Source organism: Alosa pseudoharengus, unplaced genomic scaffold (assembly GCF_046254945.1).
Source record: "Alosa pseudoharengus isolate Yale_2024_CS ecotype anadromous, Long Island Sound unplaced genomic scaffold, YU_APseudo_1.1 YU_APseudo_1.1_scf_3, whole genome shotgun sequence".
NCBI lineage: Eukaryota > Metazoa > Chordata > Actinopteri > Clupeiformes > Clupeidae > Alosa > Alosa pseudoharengus.
Window position 1 is genome coordinate 27,360,843 of NW_027468718.1, and position 20,504 is coordinate 27,381,346.

General features: G+C 45.7%; 1 protein-coding gene across 4 annotated transcripts in view; it reads left to right on the plus strand.

Moving 5' to 3' along the window:
* Positions 1-19,657, plus strand: part of myo1b (myosin IB) — a 59,991-nt gene extending 40,334 nt beyond the window's left edge. The window contains exons 10-32 of one of the 4 annotated variants that reach the window (XM_076263772.1): positions 578-725; positions 1,653-1,771; positions 2,972-3,058; positions 3,172-3,237; positions 5,889-5,993; positions 7,594-7,656; positions 7,920-8,120; positions 8,314-8,540; positions 8,672-8,872; positions 9,570-9,663; positions 10,623-10,772; positions 10,875-10,943; positions 11,045-11,131; positions 11,500-11,586; positions 13,060-13,146; positions 14,409-14,495; positions 15,476-15,550; positions 15,906-16,040; positions 16,156-16,262; positions 16,409-16,541; positions 16,650-16,802; positions 17,010-17,131; positions 17,213-19,657. In XM_076263772.1, the coding sequence (XP_076119887.1) occupies positions 578-725; positions 1,653-1,771; positions 2,972-3,058; positions 3,172-3,237; positions 5,889-5,993; positions 7,594-7,656; positions 7,920-8,120; positions 8,314-8,540; positions 8,672-8,872; positions 9,570-9,663; positions 10,623-10,772; positions 10,875-10,943; positions 11,045-11,131; positions 11,500-11,586; positions 13,060-13,146; positions 14,409-14,495; positions 15,476-15,550; positions 15,906-16,040; positions 16,156-16,262; positions 16,409-16,541; positions 16,650-16,802; positions 17,010-17,131; positions 17,213-17,342 (2,733 nt within the window). In that variant the 3' untranslated portion in view covers positions 17,343-19,657. The remainder of the gene's footprint in view (positions 1-577; positions 726-1,652; positions 1,772-2,971; positions 3,059-3,171; positions 3,238-5,888; positions 5,994-7,593; positions 7,657-7,919; positions 8,121-8,313; positions 8,541-8,671; positions 8,873-9,569; positions 9,664-10,622; positions 10,773-10,874; positions 10,944-11,044; positions 11,132-11,499; positions 11,587-13,059; positions 13,147-14,408; positions 14,496-15,475; positions 15,551-15,905; positions 16,041-16,155; positions 16,263-16,408; positions 16,542-16,649; positions 16,803-17,009; positions 17,132-17,212) is intronic. The other 3 variants (XM_076263768.1, XM_076263770.1, XM_076263771.1) reach the window with 3 other exon arrangements.
* Positions 19,658-20,504: the final 847 nt, after the last annotated feature.

The following is a 20,504-nucleotide window of genomic DNA, read 5'->3' on the forward strand; positions in this document are numbered from 1 at the left end:
CCCACTCCCTCGCTACCAATGCAAGGTTGTTTGCAGGTTGCCGTGATTGCGTCAGAGCTACAGTGCGTGCAACCACAGTCCCCATCCATCTGCTGTAAAGACACGTAGATTGCAAACACTGTAAATGAGAGTTTTGTCCATCCAGTCAGTGTGTTCCAGGGTCTACCTCATTAGCTAGGTTTTGGAATTGACTTTGTGTTTTGTTTAGAGTGGCTAGTCGGTAGACCATGCCTTTGCCCTCTGTGAAGGCCTCATGTAGACCATCAGGCTCTGTTTGCTTTTCCTGCCCTCATATATTTCTCCAGCAGCCTTGAGTGCCAGAGTTGGTGCCCTGCAGTCCCGGGCCTGGCGGTCGAGCGGTGATTGCATTTGTCGGGCCTCCTCGTAGCTCTCTCACCAGAGGGTTGGCTGTGTATTTAGACTTGAACTTCGGTCACCAGAGACATGGCTCGACTCAGGGAGGCTCAGGCCTCTTAACTCAGAGACTGCAGGGCTCATGGTCAGTCATCACAGGCCTGTTGACGGATGTTTTTTTTTTTTGTGTGTGTGTGTGTCCCCGTCTCCGTCCCGCCTCCAGAACGCCATGCAGATTGTGGGCTTCATGGAGGATGAGGTGCTGTCGGTGCTGGAGCTGGTGGCCGCTGTGCTGAAGCTGGGCAACATCGAGTTCAAGCCCGAGTCGCGGGTCAACGGCTTTGATGAGAGCAGAGTCAAAGACAAGAATGGTAAAAGGGCCTAGGCCCTTTATATGCCTCTAGTTATGTGGCTATTTGACTGACCTTTTGTTTTCATTGTCTGTGTAAATCTTTATTTAGAATATTGTATTCCTAAATGTAACGGCTGATATCTGAAATGATCATCCTCATAACATTTTACCAGAAACCAACATGTCAGGTTGACTTAGTCATCCTTGTAGCCTTAGATGTAAAAACGACATAACTTCATGTAGTATGAATGGCATATGTTTCACCTAGTTGACCTCTACTGCCACCTATTGGTGCAGTGCTTTCTCCAGACATCAGATGTCGCAGAGCCAGACAATATAATTGGAGGCTTACTGTAATTGTAGACAGTCTCGTACATCACTGTTGACAAAATGGACCTTAAAAAAACATGATTCTCTCAAATTCACTCAACAATGACCCAACATTTATAAGGTTGCAAAAGGTCAAAGCCAAGTTCAAAATAAATATATGAATTATATGCGGCTTATTATATGCGGCTTATGATATTTTTGCTGTCATATAAACTGAGCACCAGGCTAGAAATCATGGTTTAGCGCTATAAAACTTTATACTCTGTGACAGCTCTTTATAATGATAAAGGCAAACCCTGATCGTGTGGGAAAGACAACTGAATCATCTGGACCTGGATTAAAGGCAGGATCAGCATTATATCAGGCGTTGGACCTTTTTAAAGGCTATAGTGTTAGCATCTCTCTCATTTGTTTGTTAGGTTTGTAATCTGCCCAGATCTTTGTGTCTTTGTTGTCATGTATTCAAATCTGATGTGTCATTTTTATATTGCTCACTGTAGGCCTAAATATATTCGCCAACCAGACAACAATCAGAATATAATTGATGGGTACTGTGTTTTGCCAAGTGCTATTTAACTCTGTATGTATCCCGACCTCCACCCTCTGTTCCACTCAGACCTGAAGGAGATGTGTGAGCTGCTGGGGATTGAGCAGGCGGTGCTGGAGAGGGCCTTCAGCTTCCGCACGGTGGAGGCAAAGTTGGAGAAGGTGTCCACCACCCTCAATGTTGCTCAGGTAAAGGTTTTCTCTTGTGATTCTATGAGGGTTTATCGTTTGCTAAAAACGTTCAATCTCTGTTATACCAATACCATATATATAAATATAAATATAAATATAATATGATCATAAGATAATATAGAATATATCATTAATCTCCTGTGTCCTTGAGCGTACAAGCCTTTGTTTGTGTGTAGACTGTATAGTAGTCTGTCTGGTTCAGGTTCATGACTCAAAGATTTTGAGATGGTGTCTCCCTCCCCCAAATCAAGTGACCTCTTTTCTACGCCTCCTCAACATGAAAACCTATCAATTATAAATGCTGCACTCTCTCCTGGAATTGAGAAAGTGGGTCAAATTCAGGATGCCTATGATGCCAAAAGCTGTGGACCTCAAATGACACCGATGTGGCAGTTGGGAGTCGCCTCGCTCCAGAAACAGATTATGGGTAAAATAAAGGGCAAAACAGAGGGAAATAGGATAAGATTGGTTTCCCTCAGAGATGCCGTTTTGAGCCGTACTGAGGCACAGATTCGGTTTCACAAGGAGCCATTGTGAGGAGCCAGGGCGTCACTAGGGCCAGATCCTCCCGTCACAAACATCCGGCCTGATAAAACAAACACACTGAAGAAGAGGAGGGAGGAGGAAGAGCAGGGGGGGACATAAATCATCAACACATCGGAGGCCTAAAACATTGCATGTGCCATTGCATGTCCTTGATCATTTTATTGGGATCGGTCTGCATTTCCCGATGCGTTGTGGTGTGGTGGTTGCTGTGATCTTATCACACTGGCGTGGAGATGCCCTTGCTATAGCTCAAAGTCACTCAGAGTTCAAGCTCTTCTACTGACTACTTGTGGCTGCCAAGATGTTGTGATGGATGACAGGCTCGCCTCGCGGCTGGCTCCGTGCCAGATGATGAGCTTGTTTAGACTGTTTGGGTCCTATTTCACTCAGGGTCCCGCCCTCACACACTGTGCCCTTCCTCCATAGTAGTTTCTACCGAGAGGGAAAACATATGGCTACAAAAATTGTAGGAATGACCGTTTGCACATTCCATCTAATTTCATTGTTCTTAATGAACAGGGCCTAGGTCTGTTTAACCCCAAACTTGTGTCATGGTATGCTTGGGTTGTGGCTCTCAGGCCTCTAACTGCCTCGGCTATTCAGCATCAACAGAAAGAGTGGAGGCTAAGAGGCTTTGTTCATTTTTGACAGGCTTACTACGCCCGAGATGCCCTCGCCAAAAATCTCTATAGCCGACTCTTCAGCTGGCTGGTTAACCGAATCAACGAAAGCATCAAGGTACTACATGTCCTGTCTTCACTCTCAGTTCAGTCCCCATTAAAATGGCTGCAGGCCTCTCTGCTGTGCACATGAAGTATGTTTATTCACTTTCAATTTCTCCTTTCTTCCAGGCACAAACTAAAACACGCAAGAAAGTAATGGGTGTCCTGGATATCTATGGCTTTGAAATATTTGAGGTAAGGTTCCTTTGCCCTGCCATGAATTGCCCTCAGTTCAGTTTTTTCTCTGCTCTGAAACACTCCCCTGTGTGTGCAGGTGTGTTATTTAATTATATTATACGGGAAAGCAGGCTTTTCCCTTACAAATGAATCCCTAATCCTCCTCCAGTGTTAATGAAATATGAGTGGAAATATAATGGCTTCCTTGTAGCTGGCAAGTTCCCAAGTAGAGTCAAGGGTTGAATCTTTGATTTGTAGTTCCTGACATAGGAGGAGAACATGTTTGGATCAGATGTTGAGTGTAATCTTGGAATCGTAGAGTAGTCCGGACTTGTTTCTGTCCAGAAACCAAGAGGAACTGGTAAGGCTTGTGAGTCAGAGTGGGTTTGTAGGTGGGTGATTTGTGTTTGTATAACACAGAAAACTGCCAGAGGCTTGTTCTGCTGATTTGCTTTCTGACTTTTCTCATGCCATAAATTAGTGGAAAAAACATGAAGACGAGCCATTTCAACAGAAATGTAGATTTACACTTCAGTCAGTTGGGACTTGTCTGCTTTGGACATTTTCAGTGCTCTCTATTTAGTTATATAGCAGGCAGTCAACTGCCCATTGTAAAATATGGCTGCAGAAAAGCCATGCTTGATCTGCTGAAGAGTAAAGCCTGTGGCGCTCCACATTTCCAATGGAACCCAGACAGTACTCAGGGATACTAGGTCCATTAGGACCGGCTCCACTGTGTCTCCTAACAGTAGCCTCGGTGTCTGAGTGCTCTAGCAGTCCAGGAATTGCACTGATGTTCTGTAGCCCACTTATAGTCAGCAGAGCGGGGCATAAGAATTATGTGCGTATGGGTCAGTTATTAAAACGGTGTCCGAAGCCAGTATGTTACCACTCAAACACCCAGTTGTCACTTTTTCAAGTCAAAGTTTGGTGCATGTTTGCAATATGTGCATATAACACTATAATCAACAGCAAGTAATTGGACCCTACATGGAGTTTAACATGCTTTTTTGCCATGCATTTTGGTTTCATGGTCTCAGATCTGGCGTGAGTGAAAGGTAAGTGTGGAACAGCGAGTAGAGCAGAAGCAGTAGCCTTTTACCAGTGCAGTGTTGAAGTGCTCTACTTTAGACATGCTTGTGTGCTCCTGTCTCATGTTCTTCCTCTCTCCTGAATGTTGTTGTTTTGTCATTGTTGTGTCTGTGTCAACAGGACGGAGTAAGTACACCTGCCCGGATTGTGATGTGGCAGTGTGCATGTTGCGATTCTAGACTTTAATCTTAGTCCTAATTCAGCTCTCTTTTTTTTTTATTATAATCTCAACAATTCCATAAGCCACCAACTGTGCAGCACGACCTGTCTACCACAACGCTACCCCACTTCTGACAGCCTACTCTAAGGGCAGCGTTGCAATGTCTGGCTTTGGATAGCGTTGTGGTTTTAAAGGCAGGCCCCCTAGCCTTGCTGAAATGTTAGCCTGAAAAGCGTGAAGCTTTCTGGCCATTGAGGGAGAGTGAAAAGCCAGTGAGACTCACTGACTGGACACAAGGTTGGACCTGCCTTAAGGTTGATCTGTATCCCTCTTTCCCTCACTGGCCGCCAGACGCCACAGCTGCTAATGCCAGGCTGGCTTCTTAGGTTATAGTTCCAGTGGAGCGCTGCCCAAACCAAGCAGGCTACTATATTTCAGCAATTGCATGTGCTGCCTATTGGAAGTTATTCTTTAAAAAACTGACGTTTGCAGTGGCTTACTTCTAAAGGACACAAAGACGCTGGGTTTCCTCTATAAAGAAGGGAAGGAGGCAACATTTTAAGACTACAGTATTAAAAATAAAATGTCTGCTTTGGATGATGCATCCTTCTCCTTCTGACTAGGGAGGCACAGCATGTGTCTTTGATTCTGCTCCATCAGTAGACCTGCAATCCTAACCTCTGTATCATAAGCCAATGAGTGTTGCCTAACCTAACCAACTCAGCAAACATTCTGACCGTAGTGCGTGAACATACGATGACTGTACTGAACGTCTGTTAGTAAAAGGTTAATAGACCTGTTTTAGTGGCATATCTTTTCAGTGACTACACGATAAAGGAAGTCTGGTTGGACTGAACCTAGAGACGGGTAGATAAGGTTTTATAGCCAAACTGGCTGTCATCTAGTAGAATATGTTCTGTGTTTGCATAGTGATGCCAGAAAGGTTTTTATCCCAATATGTGTTTTGTAATCAGTCAGTGACTCTAGCCCAGTTCTGCGTTCATAGCCACATGCAAGAAAAATGCAATTCTTTCCACAGTTGAGAGCAATAAGTGTCAAAACCCCTCTCTGTTTATGTGAGTGAGACATAACCATGCATAATTCACAGACGTGAATAAAAGGCCGTTGTTGAACCAGCACAAAGGGAGTCTGAGTGTGGATAGGCTGAAACAGTGACTAGCCAAAAAGGGAAGAGAGAGAGGGAAGATGACCGGGGATGACTCATGTCTCCTCGCGGGGGGCCATGAAGGCCGAGACAGGAGGCAAAGGACAAGTCGTTCCAAGAGTGACCCAACGGGCGTGCCCAGCTAATGGTTTGCAGTGCCATGGAGTGTCTTGCAGTGCAGTGGTCTGATGCATGTCACAGCAGGATGTTGAGTCTCAACCACGTTTGTCGTCATCTATTTCTATCCTGCAGGACAACAGTTTTGAGCAGTTCATCATCAACTATTGCAACGAGAAGCTGCAGCAGATCTTCATCGAGCTGACGCTCCGTGAGGAGCAGGAGGAGTATGTGCGTGAGGTGAGAGAACTGCTGCTCCCCCTGCAGGAAGATAAGGCACATTGCATCTGTTGCCTATTAAAATTTGGCTGATATTTTGTGATTAGACCCCTCCCTCCACATCATCATCATCATCATCATTAAACCAGATGGCCCTCTCTTAAATGGCGGACATACATGGCCATTTCATTATGATAAAGGCGTGTTGTGTTGTGTTGTGTTGTGTTGTGTTGTGTTGTGTTGTGTTGTGTTGTGTTGCATTTGTCCTCTCTCTGCTGATTTTCCTCCTCCACACACCCTGTCCCCGCCCACATCTCACCCACCCACCCCATCCATCTGTTCCGACTTTCTTCTACCATTCTTTCACTCTCACTCCTTCGCTCACTCTCTCTCTCACTCTCTCTCTCCTTCTCTCTCCCTCTCCCCTCGTTGTGTGGGTTTGGGGACGGAAGTGATCCCTCACTCCAGCGAGGGTAAACACTGGCGTCCCCGAGGGGTTCAGGAGCCCTGTTTGCTTTCAGAGCGCGGAGTATGTGCCCTCTCGCCCCCTTGACCCCCCCACCAGTGATATTCCACTCCCTGGCCCCCGTCCAGCAGAGTGCATGGGAAAATACCACGGCTCTGGAGACTAGGGCTATAGCAGGAGGGGACGCTGGGGGGGGTTTGGGGGAAGTGGACGCTCTGGAAACTAGGGCTATAGCAGGAGGGGAGGTTTCGGGGTGGGGGGGGGGTTGGGAGAAGTGGACTCGTCCACAGTGCAGATCCCACATCAGCAAGCCCACTCCACTCCACTCCACTCCATCCCCCCGGTCCCGTCACCAGATCAGCCGGCAGCACTTTCCCAGTCAGAGACTCCACCTCTGATTGGAGGCCCATTTGCTGCTCACGCCCCCATCCTTCAATCCAGCGCTGCTCTCAACAGATGATGTCTTAAGCGCTGGCGTGGGATCAAGTAACCTGACCGTGTCATTGCTCCCGACAGTTCAGGAGGCAGCGACGTAGTGGTGTAGTCTATGTGATATGCAGGACTACGCAGGACTACCCACTTAAAAAGCATCACCATCTCAGTATACCCGCTTACAATAGGCAAGGATATGTATTAACATTTGGGGTTGATCACAGTATACCCACTACAGTTAACTACTACATCCACTACAGTTAACTAGACTACACCACTGGACAGCGTGACGCACCCTTCAGTCTTTGAGGTGTTGATGAATAAATGAACTAGTTGTACAACAATCTGATCTGACTAAATCAGGACAAATAAGAAAGATAAACAAATCTAAAACGACAGAGAAGAGCAAGATGACTAAATTATTTCAGATTGTTTGAAACTTTGTACTATGGTCTCACAGATGGGCAAAGTTTGTTCTCCCACCTCGTAATTATAAATTGTCCTTACTACTGTCTCGAATGCAGCGTCTTATTTGTTTTTCTCCAATGAAGGAACCAAGCAAAGAATTAGCAATTGTTGCTATCCATCAGATAAAGTGAATCTTCTTTTGCAACTGACATAATTTGGTTGTACTGGTCTCAGAACATTACCCCCTCAGAATGATGGCTGAAGAGACAGAGAGAAGTGCTGGAGACATCTGACCCCGTGTGCTGTGTGTTACAGGGCATCGAGTGGACCAACATTGAATACTTCAACAATGCCATCATTTGTGACCTCATCGAGAATGTGAGTGTAATCAGCATTTTCTGTGAAGTTGAAAAATAGATTTAAAGGCTTGCTGAATATACCTGCTAAATATGCATTTTATTGCAAAGTGACTGGGGCGGGGATTTTGATTTTCTTTTCCCGATTAAGTTATTTAGCCTTGTTTTCAAGTGAATTTGATGCACTTCCAGTTCTAGTTTGAGCTTGATGTGTGGCGCTGATTCATCTGTTTTCATGTCCATCTTCCCCTTCTGCCATTCTCCTCGTCTCCTCCGCTCCTTCAGAACCAGAACGGGATCCTGGCCATGTTGGACGAGGAGTGTCTGCGACCCGGCACGGTGACCGACGACACCTTCCTGGACAAACTCAACACCATCTGTGCTGAGCACCAGCACTTTGAGAGCCGCCAAAGCAAGAACTCCAAGTTCCTGACGGACCACAGCCTGCCACACAACTGCTTCCGCATCCAGCACTACGCTGGCAAGGTGAACAGCTCTTAGCAGCTCATTTAACTCATTTCTCCATTCATATTTGTAAAGCAAGAATTAATTTATTGACCTGTTAAGTCATTCCTTCTCAGTTCAGAGGATGGGTTACTAATCTAATGAATCAGTTTTCCACTATTGTTGATGAGTTGAAAATGCTTCAGAAATGGTTAACGAGAACCTTTGTATGCAGGTGCTATACCGTGTGGAGGGCTTTGTGGACAAGAATAATGACCTGCTCTACAGAGACCTCTCCCAGGCCATGTACAAGGCCAACCACAGCCTGATGAAGCTCCTCTTCCCCGAGGGCAACCCAGCCAAGGTCAACCTGAAGAGACCCCCCACCGCAGGCTTCCAGTTCAGAGCCTCAGTGGGAACCCTCATGAGGAACCTCCAGACCAAGAACCCCAACTACATTAGGTGAGTGTGCAGCCTGGATTTGTTTACCCTCCTGAAGAGACTAGCAAAGGATGATCAGAGTCCTTTGTAGGTTTGATGCCTCACACGGTAACTTTACTCATCTCATGTGTGATTTTATGCACTCTTTTCAGATGCATCAAGCCCAATGACAAGAAGGCGGCCCACATCTTCACGGACTCGCTGGTGTGCCACCAGGCGCGGTACCTGGGGCTGATGGAGAACGTGCGTGTGCGGAGAGCCGGCTACGCTTTCCGCCAAGCCTACGAACCGTGTCTGGAGCGCTACAAGATGCTGTGCAAGCAGACATGGCCTCACTGGAGGGGTCCCGCCAGGTGAGGCCACAAGGAATGCCACTCATTATCCACACGTTTCCAGAGCTGGAAGAAACCCTCATTTCTGTTTTGTCTGGAGTTCTTCTTTGCGGTGTCTCAACTATTGATGTAACAGGATGTGTGTGGCATTCAAAAGCAGCATTGTTGTTATTACGCAAACGTAAGACTTGGCTCATGAACCAATATACTTTACTGTCTGCCACTCAAACTGAGAGAACAGACTGCTTTGTCTTTTTAACGGACAAGTAGCAACTTGCCTTTAAGACTTCACTAGGCATGCAGTTACTATCAGACGACTGCTTGCACTGATATCCAGCAGCCCCATCTATCAGGGCAGAGTATGGCCCTCTCAGTCATGCCCAGCTCTCAGTTATGGGTTTAATCAGATTAGAGCTACTGTGGCATTGCGTTTCTTATCCGATAGCCAGCGCCGCTTATCGACCTGCTGTCATCTTCATTTCACAGTAATCTTCCTATGAGGCATTTACAGCTTCACAAGGTGTGTCTGTGACTCAGGCTACTGGCAGTGATTTGTGGATAGCATTTTTTATCTGTTACATCACCTATTGCTCTTGTATGAGATGTCCTTTTTCTAATCTCTTTGTATCTCCTTTATCTGTCCTGTCCCACATCTTGTTGGTGCTTTTGTCTGCATGTGTTTGCGTGTCTCGTGGCTGACTGTTCTCTCTGACTGCAGGGAGGGAGTGGAGGTGTTGCTCACAGACTTGCAAGTGGCCCCGGAGGAGTACTCTTACGGTCGCTCGAAAATCTTCATCAGGAACCCCAGAACAGTGAGTGATAGCCAATTCACAATGACAAGAGTCTCGTTCATGTGTGCTTTGCCCATGTGCACTCCAGTGGCTCCATTTCCCTTAGCAGAACTAATGTCTGAAGAACACTGATCCTCAGCACAAAAAATGCCACAATAATAGTATGCAAACCCACATTTGACCAAAATAGTTTTGTATGGTTAGAAATATTTGCATGGTTAATGCACACATGAAGCGAAAAGGAGTCTTTTTTTTTTTCCAGAAGAGCTTTTTCAAACAGGAAGTTGTGCTCCTCTGAGGGACTCTGATAATTAGCAGCAATCGGCAAAAAAACAAGCTGAGCGGCACGACAGATGGTTTTACTTATCCGCTTCGCCGTCGGTACGCTTGCATGGGAAATTGGGCCCGGCACTGAGAAATTCCAGAGCCGTTTAGTGGGCCTCCTCTCTGTCCCGGAGCCCAAACAACAGCGCTGGCCTGTAAAAAGCCCACAGTGTTTCATCCTGTGCGTGCGCATTCCACCCGCTTACTCCAGGTCCCCCAGCTGTGCAGCCTGAGCTGTATCAGCGTGGGATCTTGCTCTGTCCGCTCCAGTGAAGTCATTGCCCCAGTCTCCAATCCCTGAAAGCCCACTGTCTGAGGGAGATGGATTTTCTTTTCTTTTTTTTCTTTTTTTTGAGATGGTGGGCTGATAGGGGCAGACATAGCATGGGCCGTCCTCACGGATGCCTGTCAGATAGCCAAACTCTGTTCTCAAGAAACCAGGCCAGTTGTGAAATGGGGGATATGTGGGCCGTTGCTGTAACTTGTATCCCTTGGAAGTTGGCCACTGTTCTCAGACATCGTGTCTCACCTCTCTCCCTCTCATCTGTGGATGAAACAGTTGTTGAGGGAGTGCCCCCCGTGCCACCCTTGCTCAACATCACGTGCTGCTCACTCTATTGTGTGCTGAGCATGCCTCTGCCCTGTCTGTCCCGCAGCTCTTCTTCCTGGAGGAGAAGAGGAGGCAGTGCCTGGAGGACCTGGCCACACTCATCCAGAAGATCTACCGGGGCTGGAAGTGTCGCACCCACTTCTTGCTGCTGAAGAAGAGCCAGGTGGTGGTGGCCGCCTGGTACCGGCGCTATGCAGTAAGAGTGGCCTCAACAATGGCACAGTATGCCGTTCATTGCTCATTGGCTTACGCCGCGGTCATTCAGAGTAGCTCACCTCTGTTTTTTTTGGTCTTGTAGCAACAAAAGAAGTACCAGAAGATTAAGAGTGCCACTGTGGTGATGCAGTCCTTCATCAGAGGATGGAAGGTAAGAGTGATGTAGTGCATTATTACATAAAGTAGTATTTTTCTCGGGCAAGATTTGCACGAGGATCTTTGACTAACTTGATAACTCCTCGCCCATCACAGGCACGAAAGATCCTGCGAGAGCTGAAATACCAGAAGCGATGCAAAGAGGCTGTGACGACCATTGCAGCCTACTGGCATGGGACTCAGGTAATGGTCTTTAGCTGTTGGTAGACTTGACCCATGGTGGGAATGAAAGTCTGGTGAACACACTGAAACTGGTTCAACCCAGAGGGGAGCTTCAGTGGGAGGTGCGAGCATCCCACTGACCATGATGTGTTTCCCGTTGACCAGGGTCTCACGGGATGATCACTCCAGGTAGTGTTGTGTTTGGGTAGTTATTCACAGAGCCCACGAGTGAACAGGGTTTTGCCTGGCTTTTTCTCTACTTTCTGTTGCCACCTACTCGACTCACTGCAGCTTTTTCTTCACCAGCTGACATTCAGCTTCTCACCTCTCTTATTTTGCATTTGGATTCTCTTCCCTCACCTTCACTATGCCTTGGCTAACTCCCTCAGGCCCGGAGAGAGCTGCGGCGTCTCAAGGAGGAGGCCAGGAATAAGCACGCTGTCACTGTCATATGGGCAGCCTGGTTGGGAACTAAGGTATTTGACCAGCCTGCCACCGTGGTGCCGCCCTTCCAGCCATCCCCCTGCCCCCTCCCACAGCATCGTCAGACCAGTGAATGACCCCTTCCCCCTGTTGTCCAGTGATCCACTAACCCATCCCACCCCACCCTGTAGCCGAGACTGTAACCATGTCTGTTTCACTGTTTCATAGGTGACATTTTGGCATCTGGGCGACTACCATACTAACCACCCCCTTTGTCTTTGCAAGCTCAATCTAATTTTAAACCCCTTTGTGTTTGCTTTTGTCAAATTGTAATTCATAACATTGTTTTTTTTTTCTGTAGGAGACATATTTCCACATAAGTTCACTGTTTTTCATTGTTATCCACTGTAATTTGTTGTTAACTTCTTCATTTCTATATTTTTCTTTAATGAATATGTCTAGCATCCCATGCCACTAATGTCATGATGTGCATGCTTTTTTTTTATTATTTGTTACACTTGAAGGAGCAAACCGGCGCTAAGATCTGAATCCGAAATGTGCCATAGCCCAGTCCTGTCTGTGTGCAGAGCATCTGGTCCCTGGGCTGCTCTTAGTCTAACTGAGCAGAATTTATAACATATGGACAAGGCAAAGATTTTCATTACTGTATACAAAGCTCATTTTCAGATGGTCAGCTGGAATAGTTGTTGATGTAAACTTGGCCCATAAGGTCCACATGGAACGACAATACTGATGCCTCTTACAGTGAAATAAAGAGAGGTTATTAAGTCAATAAAAACAACCACTCAGTTTCACCAAGACCACGGCAAGCCCCTTGGCTTTAGCGGATATTGCAGTCTGGCCAAATCCCCTGCTGTCATAGGCTTTATCCTAATCTTTATCATGTTTTTGAAGATGCCCTTTGGTCCCCCTCCTCAGCAACATTTTATCTCCTGACTCTATGGCTGCTCTGACTGTAGATAAGCATGAAAGGCCATTTACAACCAGCTATCTGACAACAGAGGGGCTTGTGTTAGATGTGGCATGCAAGAGCAGTCAAGCAAAGCCTCTTATCATTCCGGGGTCATTTCAATTGGAAAATTTGGCTTTAGGGGTCAAATCAGACGACACTGGCTTTGGCTCCACTCGTGGATAGAGGAGGGGTTTGCATGGGTTGTTGGTCCATTATTGATATCACCATGCCAACAAATGGATATAAGCACCACAGATCTAGCTACTGCCAAACATTTTTAAACATGAAAAGATCTTTTCAAACATCACGTCACAATAATGCACAAAGTTGGGAACGCTGGGAACTGGCACATTTCACAGACCTCTGGCACTCTAAGACTGCTGATTTGCTCCTGATGCTCTTTTCATTGGCCTGACCACTGCTAGTGATTTTTCTGAATAATTTCTTTCTTTCACTCTTGAATGGATGATTCTTCTAACTGCTCCTTGTTTCTAATGCTTCTTTACCTCCCACTATTCCCAACCACCACCTTTGACACAATGCAATGAAACAGGCTCGGCGGGAACTGCGGCGCTTAAAGCACGCGAAACGGAGTAAGCAGGCCGTGTCCATCATTTGGGCTGGCTGGCAAGGGACAAAGGTACTCGGGATGCTCAATACTCTCTTCCCATCACACCCGCCTCCTCAGACCATTCCATGGATGTATAAACCGAAGCATACACCCTCCCCTACTCCCATTGCCATCCTGTCTATGATGCATGTGTAGAGCAGAGTCCCTTTGCATGAGGGCCAGAGCCATACTTAACATAAGCTACTGTTCAGCTAAGGGTCAGTTAGTCCCCCTGCCTTAGAGGAAGATGAAATGAAGTGATGTTGACCCCCCCAGCTTTAGACTTGGATGTGGAGCAGAGAAGCAAAGGTGAGGGTGGGGGTGTTGTGCAAGGATCCACTCCCATAAGCCTCTTTGCTCCCATGGCAGAGAGATTAAAGCTCATCCAGACGGGCGCCAGGGGGAGGCTGGCTCACTCCGTGCCACACAGTTGGCACTACCTGCCACCGTGCCGCATGGCCCACTTTCCAAGTCACACATCGGGGCCTTCATCATAGAGCTTCATGTCTACATAACTTAATGCCATGTTGAGATTTCTGGTCAGGGACAATTTTTCATCCCCTCAACCCAAGCTGTCCCCATCCACCCCCCACCCCTCCCCCTGTAAAGAAGGAGGTCTATTTCCTGGACCATCATTAATTCTACCTGCATGATTCTCACTCATTTGGGGTTTTCTCCTTTCTTGCTGTGCTGTGTGCATCTTATTGAATGCAGTGCAGTGTGTGCTATTACACACATATATATGGAGAGATATATATTATTTTTGCTTGTTTGCATGCACAGTTAATCTTTAGAGTTTGATGTGGATTGCAGTGTCTGTGTGTAATGACTGGATTTTCAGCTACCAGAGAAGCCCCCTGCCTGAGTTAAACTGTGACCCCTCATTTCCCTTTTCCTCCATGTTTTGACACTGTGAGCTAGTGGTAAATGAATAACAGAAGAATGACAACACTTCATGTAATATCAGTAAACAGATCATCTCAGTACAACTCAAAAGGATATTTAAGTCCTATATTCCAGCACTGAATCAGTGGATTTCTGCACGTGGAACTGCACTCTCACACTATGGCATCTCTCCGAGCGGACCAGTGCAATCAGTCAGGGGTGCTGCTGACCAGTGTGCCATGTCCAGCCGCCCTCCTGCAGGGCAGGTCTGCGTGACGCCGCCACCTCCTCCCCCCCGGTGGATTTCATCTCACTCACCTGCTCCCTTGCTCTCTCTCTCTCTCTCTCTCCTTTTTTTCCTCCTTTTTCTTTTCCTCTCCTCCTCCCCTCCTTGCATTTCCTCACAGGCGCGCAGAGAGCTGAAGAGACTGAAGGAGGAGGCCAGGCGTAAGCACGCCGTCGCCGTCATTTGGGCCTACTGGTTGGGACTTAAGGTACCTGCCAACCACCGCTCCCAGCCTCCCCCACCCACCCACACATCCCCCAACACTGCCCCAGTGGTGTGGGAGGGGAGAGGAGGGCCAGGAGAGAGTGCCGGCATGCAGTCAGTCAGTCAGCCTCACTGTGTCGCAGCTGGGGACTAAAGCAGCGTGCCCATTGGGAGGGACAAGACCGGGGCGTCAGCGTCCAACAAAGGCCACCATCATCTCTCTCACTGGGCCTGGCAGTGGCGCGCAGTAGTATTTATAACCCTCAGGCCTTGTTTTTTTAAAGTGATGGGCCATGGCACTGGCCTATCCGTTATGCTCTATAAAGCAGTGTCAAATCTCCACATATAATCCAGGGCTTTAGATAAGCGGACTCTGGATAATTGAACGGCAGATGCTTTTCCCCCGGCCGCTCCCAGAGACTGCCATTTTTCAATGGAAAGGTCAAAAGCAAAGACCCGGACTGACACGACGAAGGCTGGCTGAATGTCTGTCTGTCTGTCTGCCTCTCCTTTATTTCTGTGTGCCTGTCTGCTGTCTTCATCCTGCTTGTTTGTTGTTTCTAGTGCATGTTGTATAAGTCTTTAGCACTCTAGGTTTTGTAGTAAGATGTTCTTTTGTATGTTCTCGTGGGTTTCTTAGTAATACACATGTGAGGGCCTTTTTGCTTATTCAGTTACTTGTCTGATGTTAGACGTTTATACTTAGATTGGATTTTGAAAATGGTTTAAGACTTGTATGACCATGTTAATGACCACTGAAATGTCAAAGTATCATACACTTTCTCTGTAATACTCACAGTAGTGTCTAAATGTCTTTTTTATCCATGTTTTTCACCCTTTTCCAGGTTAGGCATCTCTGTCACTAACTTGTCTGCTTTTGTAGTGTCTTGTCATCATCCGGGGGTTCCATGCACTCTATACAAAGAACAACAAAGAGCTTGGCCTGTCTACAATCTTTGCTAACACCCTCTCCTCCACTTCCAGGTTCGTCGGGAGTACAGGAAGTTCTTCCGGGCCAACGCTGGCAGAAAGATCTATGAATTCACCGTCCAGAGGATTGTAAGTGGCTCATCAAGGTTGTGGTTTTGCATTAAAGGGAATTATACAAAAACAGAAATTAAGCAGTCAATATATATTACTGTATAATGCTGCCAAAGTAATGTTATCTTCCGGCATAACATAAGGCATCCACCATTACAGACTTTGTCAATTCTATACAAATGTTTCCAATCTTATTTCTTTCACAAAAGACTTTCACAAAAGACAATAGCATTTAACTTTTTAACTTTATGAACAATTGGAAATGTAATTAGATTTATAATTGTTCTGCTAACTGCATCCCTGCAGCCTATAGTTAATGTCAGTAATGTGTCAGAGAGAGTGAAGTCATCATACTTTTTTATGTGTCTTTCAGATGCAGAAGTACTTCCTGGGGCTTAAGAACACCATGCCTTCCATGTCACCCATTGACAAAACATGGCCTGTCAGACCCTACCAGTTCCTGGAAGGAGCTCACACGGAGCTCAGGAGGATTTTCCACCTGTGGAGGGTCAGTCCCACCGTCATGTTTATACTTACAGTTGCTTGTGGTGCAAAATTGCCTTGCCGTTTTGATCTGAATATTTAGTCATTCTGTTTAACATTTCACGTTGTGTTTTATTCAGTGCAAAAAATACAGGGGCCAGTTCACAGCAGAGAAGAAAGCCATCTATGAGGAAAAACTTGAGGCCAGTGAGATCTTCAAAGACAAGAAGGCCCTTTACCCAAGCAGGTGAGAACCTGTGTCCATTAATGCTAATATAATTGATAAGCTCAATTCCAAGGGGCAATGCTGTGTAATAATTATGTATCTTATCAGACCTGTGGGGACAGGGCTATTGTTTCAAAATTGTCTCTTTGATGTTTCCTCCTCTCAAGTGTGAGTCAGCCTTTCAAAGGTGACTACCTGGAGATCAACAAGAACCCCAAGTACCAGAAACTGAACAGTGTTGTTGAGGAGAAAATTCTTCTTGCTGATGTTGTCAACAAGATTAACAGGGCCAATGGCAAGGTAAGTTAAAAATCAGTTAATGGTAACTAGCAGTTTTGTGAAAATCATGTAGTGTTTCTATACTTATTAACAAATAGTTAAATAGCATATGTTATGTTCACACCTCAGGGAGCACCCAGGATCTTTGTGCTGACAAAGAACAGTTTTGTCCTGGCCGACCAGAAGACCGGTCAGGTTAAGTCCAGTGTTCCACTGCCCGATGTCTGCAGTGTGTCAGTCAGCACACAGACCGATGGCTTCTTTGCACTCAAACTCAAAGAGGTGAGCAAACTGTCCTGCTGCAATGGAGGTGTAGAGGGCACTCCTAGTAGAAGCTGATCCGGTCGTATCAAGTCTGGGTGTGGACCAGGTCTGCTACAGAGTGAAATGCCTCTCTTAGATGCAACAGTTAAATATGCATATCAAGACTTTTGGGGATTTGTTTGATTTCTCACCAGGCTTGTTAGTAATATTCCCCTCATTCCACAGGGCACTGCCGCTGCAGCCAAGGGGGATTTTTTGCTGAGCAGTGATCATCTGATTGAGATCATCACCAAACTCCACCGCACGGGAGTCAACCGTGATCAGTTCAACATCGACATCTCAGACGAGTGAGTGACACGCTCCTGAGTGCACGTCCATACCTTTCTCTGTGTGAGAGCACACCTGACACCTGTTCCTCTCTCTTCCAGGTTCCTGGTGCAGTTCAAGCAGGATAAGGTGTGTGTGAAGTTCATCCAGGCTGGCCCAAAAAATGGCAGCAGTGCAGCCTGCAAGCGCAAAAACAACCGTCTCTTAGAAGTTTGTGTACCATCGCCCTAGAAATGACTCTTCCCCAAGGGGGTTCCCATTGTTGGACAATTTACCATCCAACCCTACAAAGCCCCACCCACTAGTTGTGCAATTATAATATTTTTTTGTGCTTATGTTGTATCTCCAGTTCAGAGTGTGTGGCTCACTGTATTTTTCTCTGCAATACCAAGGATAAGAGGAAATTGTATGCCATTTGGAAGTACAGTGGACATGAACCTAAAAAGAAAATAGGTTTTTGTTTTACCTGTGCTATTTTTTAATCGGGTAAGGGGGTCGACCCAAAAAAAGTGCCCTTGCTTTGTCATAGCACATAACATTCTCTGTTAAACAGCAAAGATAATGCCTGTGATTATGAATATGCACATCAGATGGCCTCAGAAGCAACAGCAGATTATACCAGACATGATGGGGCTGTGTCCAGTCACGCCAAGCTAAACTCATCCAGCTAAGCTACGACAGACTGTGCACGCTGGTGGCTGGGCATCAGTTTGGCAGGCAAGGCTGACAGACCAGGTCAATGAGCACTGATAGAAAGGTTGCAAATGGAACAATTGCACTTTGGCAAGGTATAGACACAAAGCGTGGGAATCAGATGTTTTATTTTTAATTATTGTTGGTTGTTAGTTGGTTGGGTGGTTGGTTTGGTGATGCCCTCTTAGCATACTGATTAAAGTTCAGCAAAAGGAAGTCGTTCCGTATAGTTATATTTTCAAGAACCACAACTTTTTTTTGTAAATAACATTGTGCCATTTTGCTCTTCCCTCAGCACAGGGGGGTTGTCATGTGTCTCACAACAGTGTGAAGTCAGCCTTGATACGTACAGAGAAGCCAAAACCCCCCCACAAGCACATTTCATTGCCAACAGTTTATTACAGGATTTGGCAGGCAAGGGTTTTTTGACAGCACACTAAGTGTGTGATCTAAAATTTAATGTAGATGTTTTTTTTTTCTTCTCACAGAAAGTCCCATTGCACATTGTTTGTACAAACCCCCAATGCACACACAACTTGATTCTAATCTTTTTTTTTCTGTGGAATCTGCACATTCTACCCATATGTAAATCCGACAAGTAGGGAAGCGGCAGAAATATGAAAGGAAGCGGGAAGTCCAGAGAGCCCTTACACTTCCCATGTTCTCAATGATGGTTTCCCCAGCTGCTGTGAAAAACAGTAGTTGCAGCAACCTTTTCTCTGCCAGGGTGCTTATTTTCATAAAGCCCCCTGTGGGAAAGGGAAATATTCTTATTGTCAGGACATAGTGCTTCGCTTGGAAGCTCTTGCTTACTGGTCAGCTCCAGAGAGAAGAAAAACATTGTAAGGGGGACAACATTCAGCAGAGATTGTTCAACAAACTATTTCCCCATCACTGCTGTCTCCCAGATGTCTGCTAAGGGAGGCTGCACCTTAGAGCAAAAACTTTCCCTGTGTCATACAAGCCAGCTGTAAATATGCAACCCATAGAGCTTGTGTGTGAATGAAGTGTATTGAGGGTTAATTATAGAATCCTAAACTTATCATATTGCTGTGCTGCAGAAACAGTAAATCTATATGTCCTTTTTGCCATTGGAATGTGGACTGTTTTATTTTTAGCCGGCCCATTGAGGCTAATAATAAATGCAGTGTTTTTCTTGGGGCAGAACCAAACAGATTTAGAGAACAGCCAGCTATCCACTTATTCAGAGATTAAAACTACATAGAATACCATCACTACATCTTTCCATTTACATGTCGCTCTGCGTTTTTACAAATCAACGATACACAAACACATTCACACAGCATGTTCAAAAAACAAAATGAGTGCTTTATATTGAAGTACGTTTAATACAATGTTAGATGTCTTTTGTACTATTGATTTCAAAGTAAAACGGTGACATTGTGCTGAATTTCATATAATTCAGCTCTAATTACGTTCTTGTGCTTTTGCTGGTGTTTCACCATTTTAAGAATTTGTATGCTTATTTTTTTCCACTAAAAATCCAGTTCTGATCAGAAAGATTCATGAACAGTGGTATCTCTCTCTTTTCTCAAACACAACTGGTCAAGTTGAGCTAGTAGGAAGCCATTTCCTTTTTGATTCTGTACAGTTTCGATCTTATGCAGTATGCTACAGTTAATCCTCTCCCTCTCTCTCTCTCTTTCTCTCTCTCGCTCTCTTCTGTGTTGGTAGTTTGAGGTAAAGGAGAGATTAAAAAGAAATGATGTATGCATTCTTGTTTTGTGCCTAATGTAACCTGTACTCAAGGACAAGGAGAACATGTTTCTATAGTACTAAGTGTAACAAATTTCAATTAATCTTTTTTTTAAATTAAAGCAATAAATACAAAAGCTTTTGTCTACTGTGTTTTTATTCCATCTTAAAGTAGTGTAAGTACACAAAGTGTCCTTCACTTTGTGTACTTACACTACTTTAAGATGGACTGTTTGATGTGCAGATTGTGAGGTATGGCTGTATGTGTAGCAAAAAATATCATACAGTAATGGATAGCATGAATGGATAGTATGGTTGTCTGATGTTCTGGCAACAGACAGTGCTTCTGCCCATTTCCTTGAAGTTTGAATTGGTCATTCTCGACACTAATTCAAAGATGGAGGAAGATGGTGAAGGAGCAGGGCCTGTGGCAGCCTCATCCAGATGTTTTCTATCACATCTGGAGAGTTGTCCGGGGTTAAATTCCGCGGCTAGAGGAGGCTGTTGGCGGCAGGCCCCCGGGGAGCAGCCCTTGACAGATTGTGTGCGTCAAGTTAAAAATAGCACCCAATTACAGCCCAGCCTGTGCCTAGTTCCCACCATCCTGCAGGCTGGGAAAGCAGGGTGGGTCCTAAGCTCCCACTGAGCGACTGCCTACAGGGGAGTGGCGAGGGAGAGGCGGGATTGGCCCTGGCCATTTAAACATATGAGTGGACTAAAACACCCTGAAGGAAATTGTGATTCTGACTGAAACAACAGGTTTCTCTTTATATTTACTCACTTTCTTAAAAAAAAAGAAGTGTGGTGGTCTCTTGACAAAGGCAAGGCTACACATTTGGCCTGTAATTTGCACATTTTGTCAACAAAGGCTGTTTCTATACATTGAGGCTGATGATGGTTTTCTTGATAGAATAGCGAACCATAACCAAAGAAGTCTTCCACTGTAAACTCCATGTGGCAACCACATCAGATAAATAATCCCAA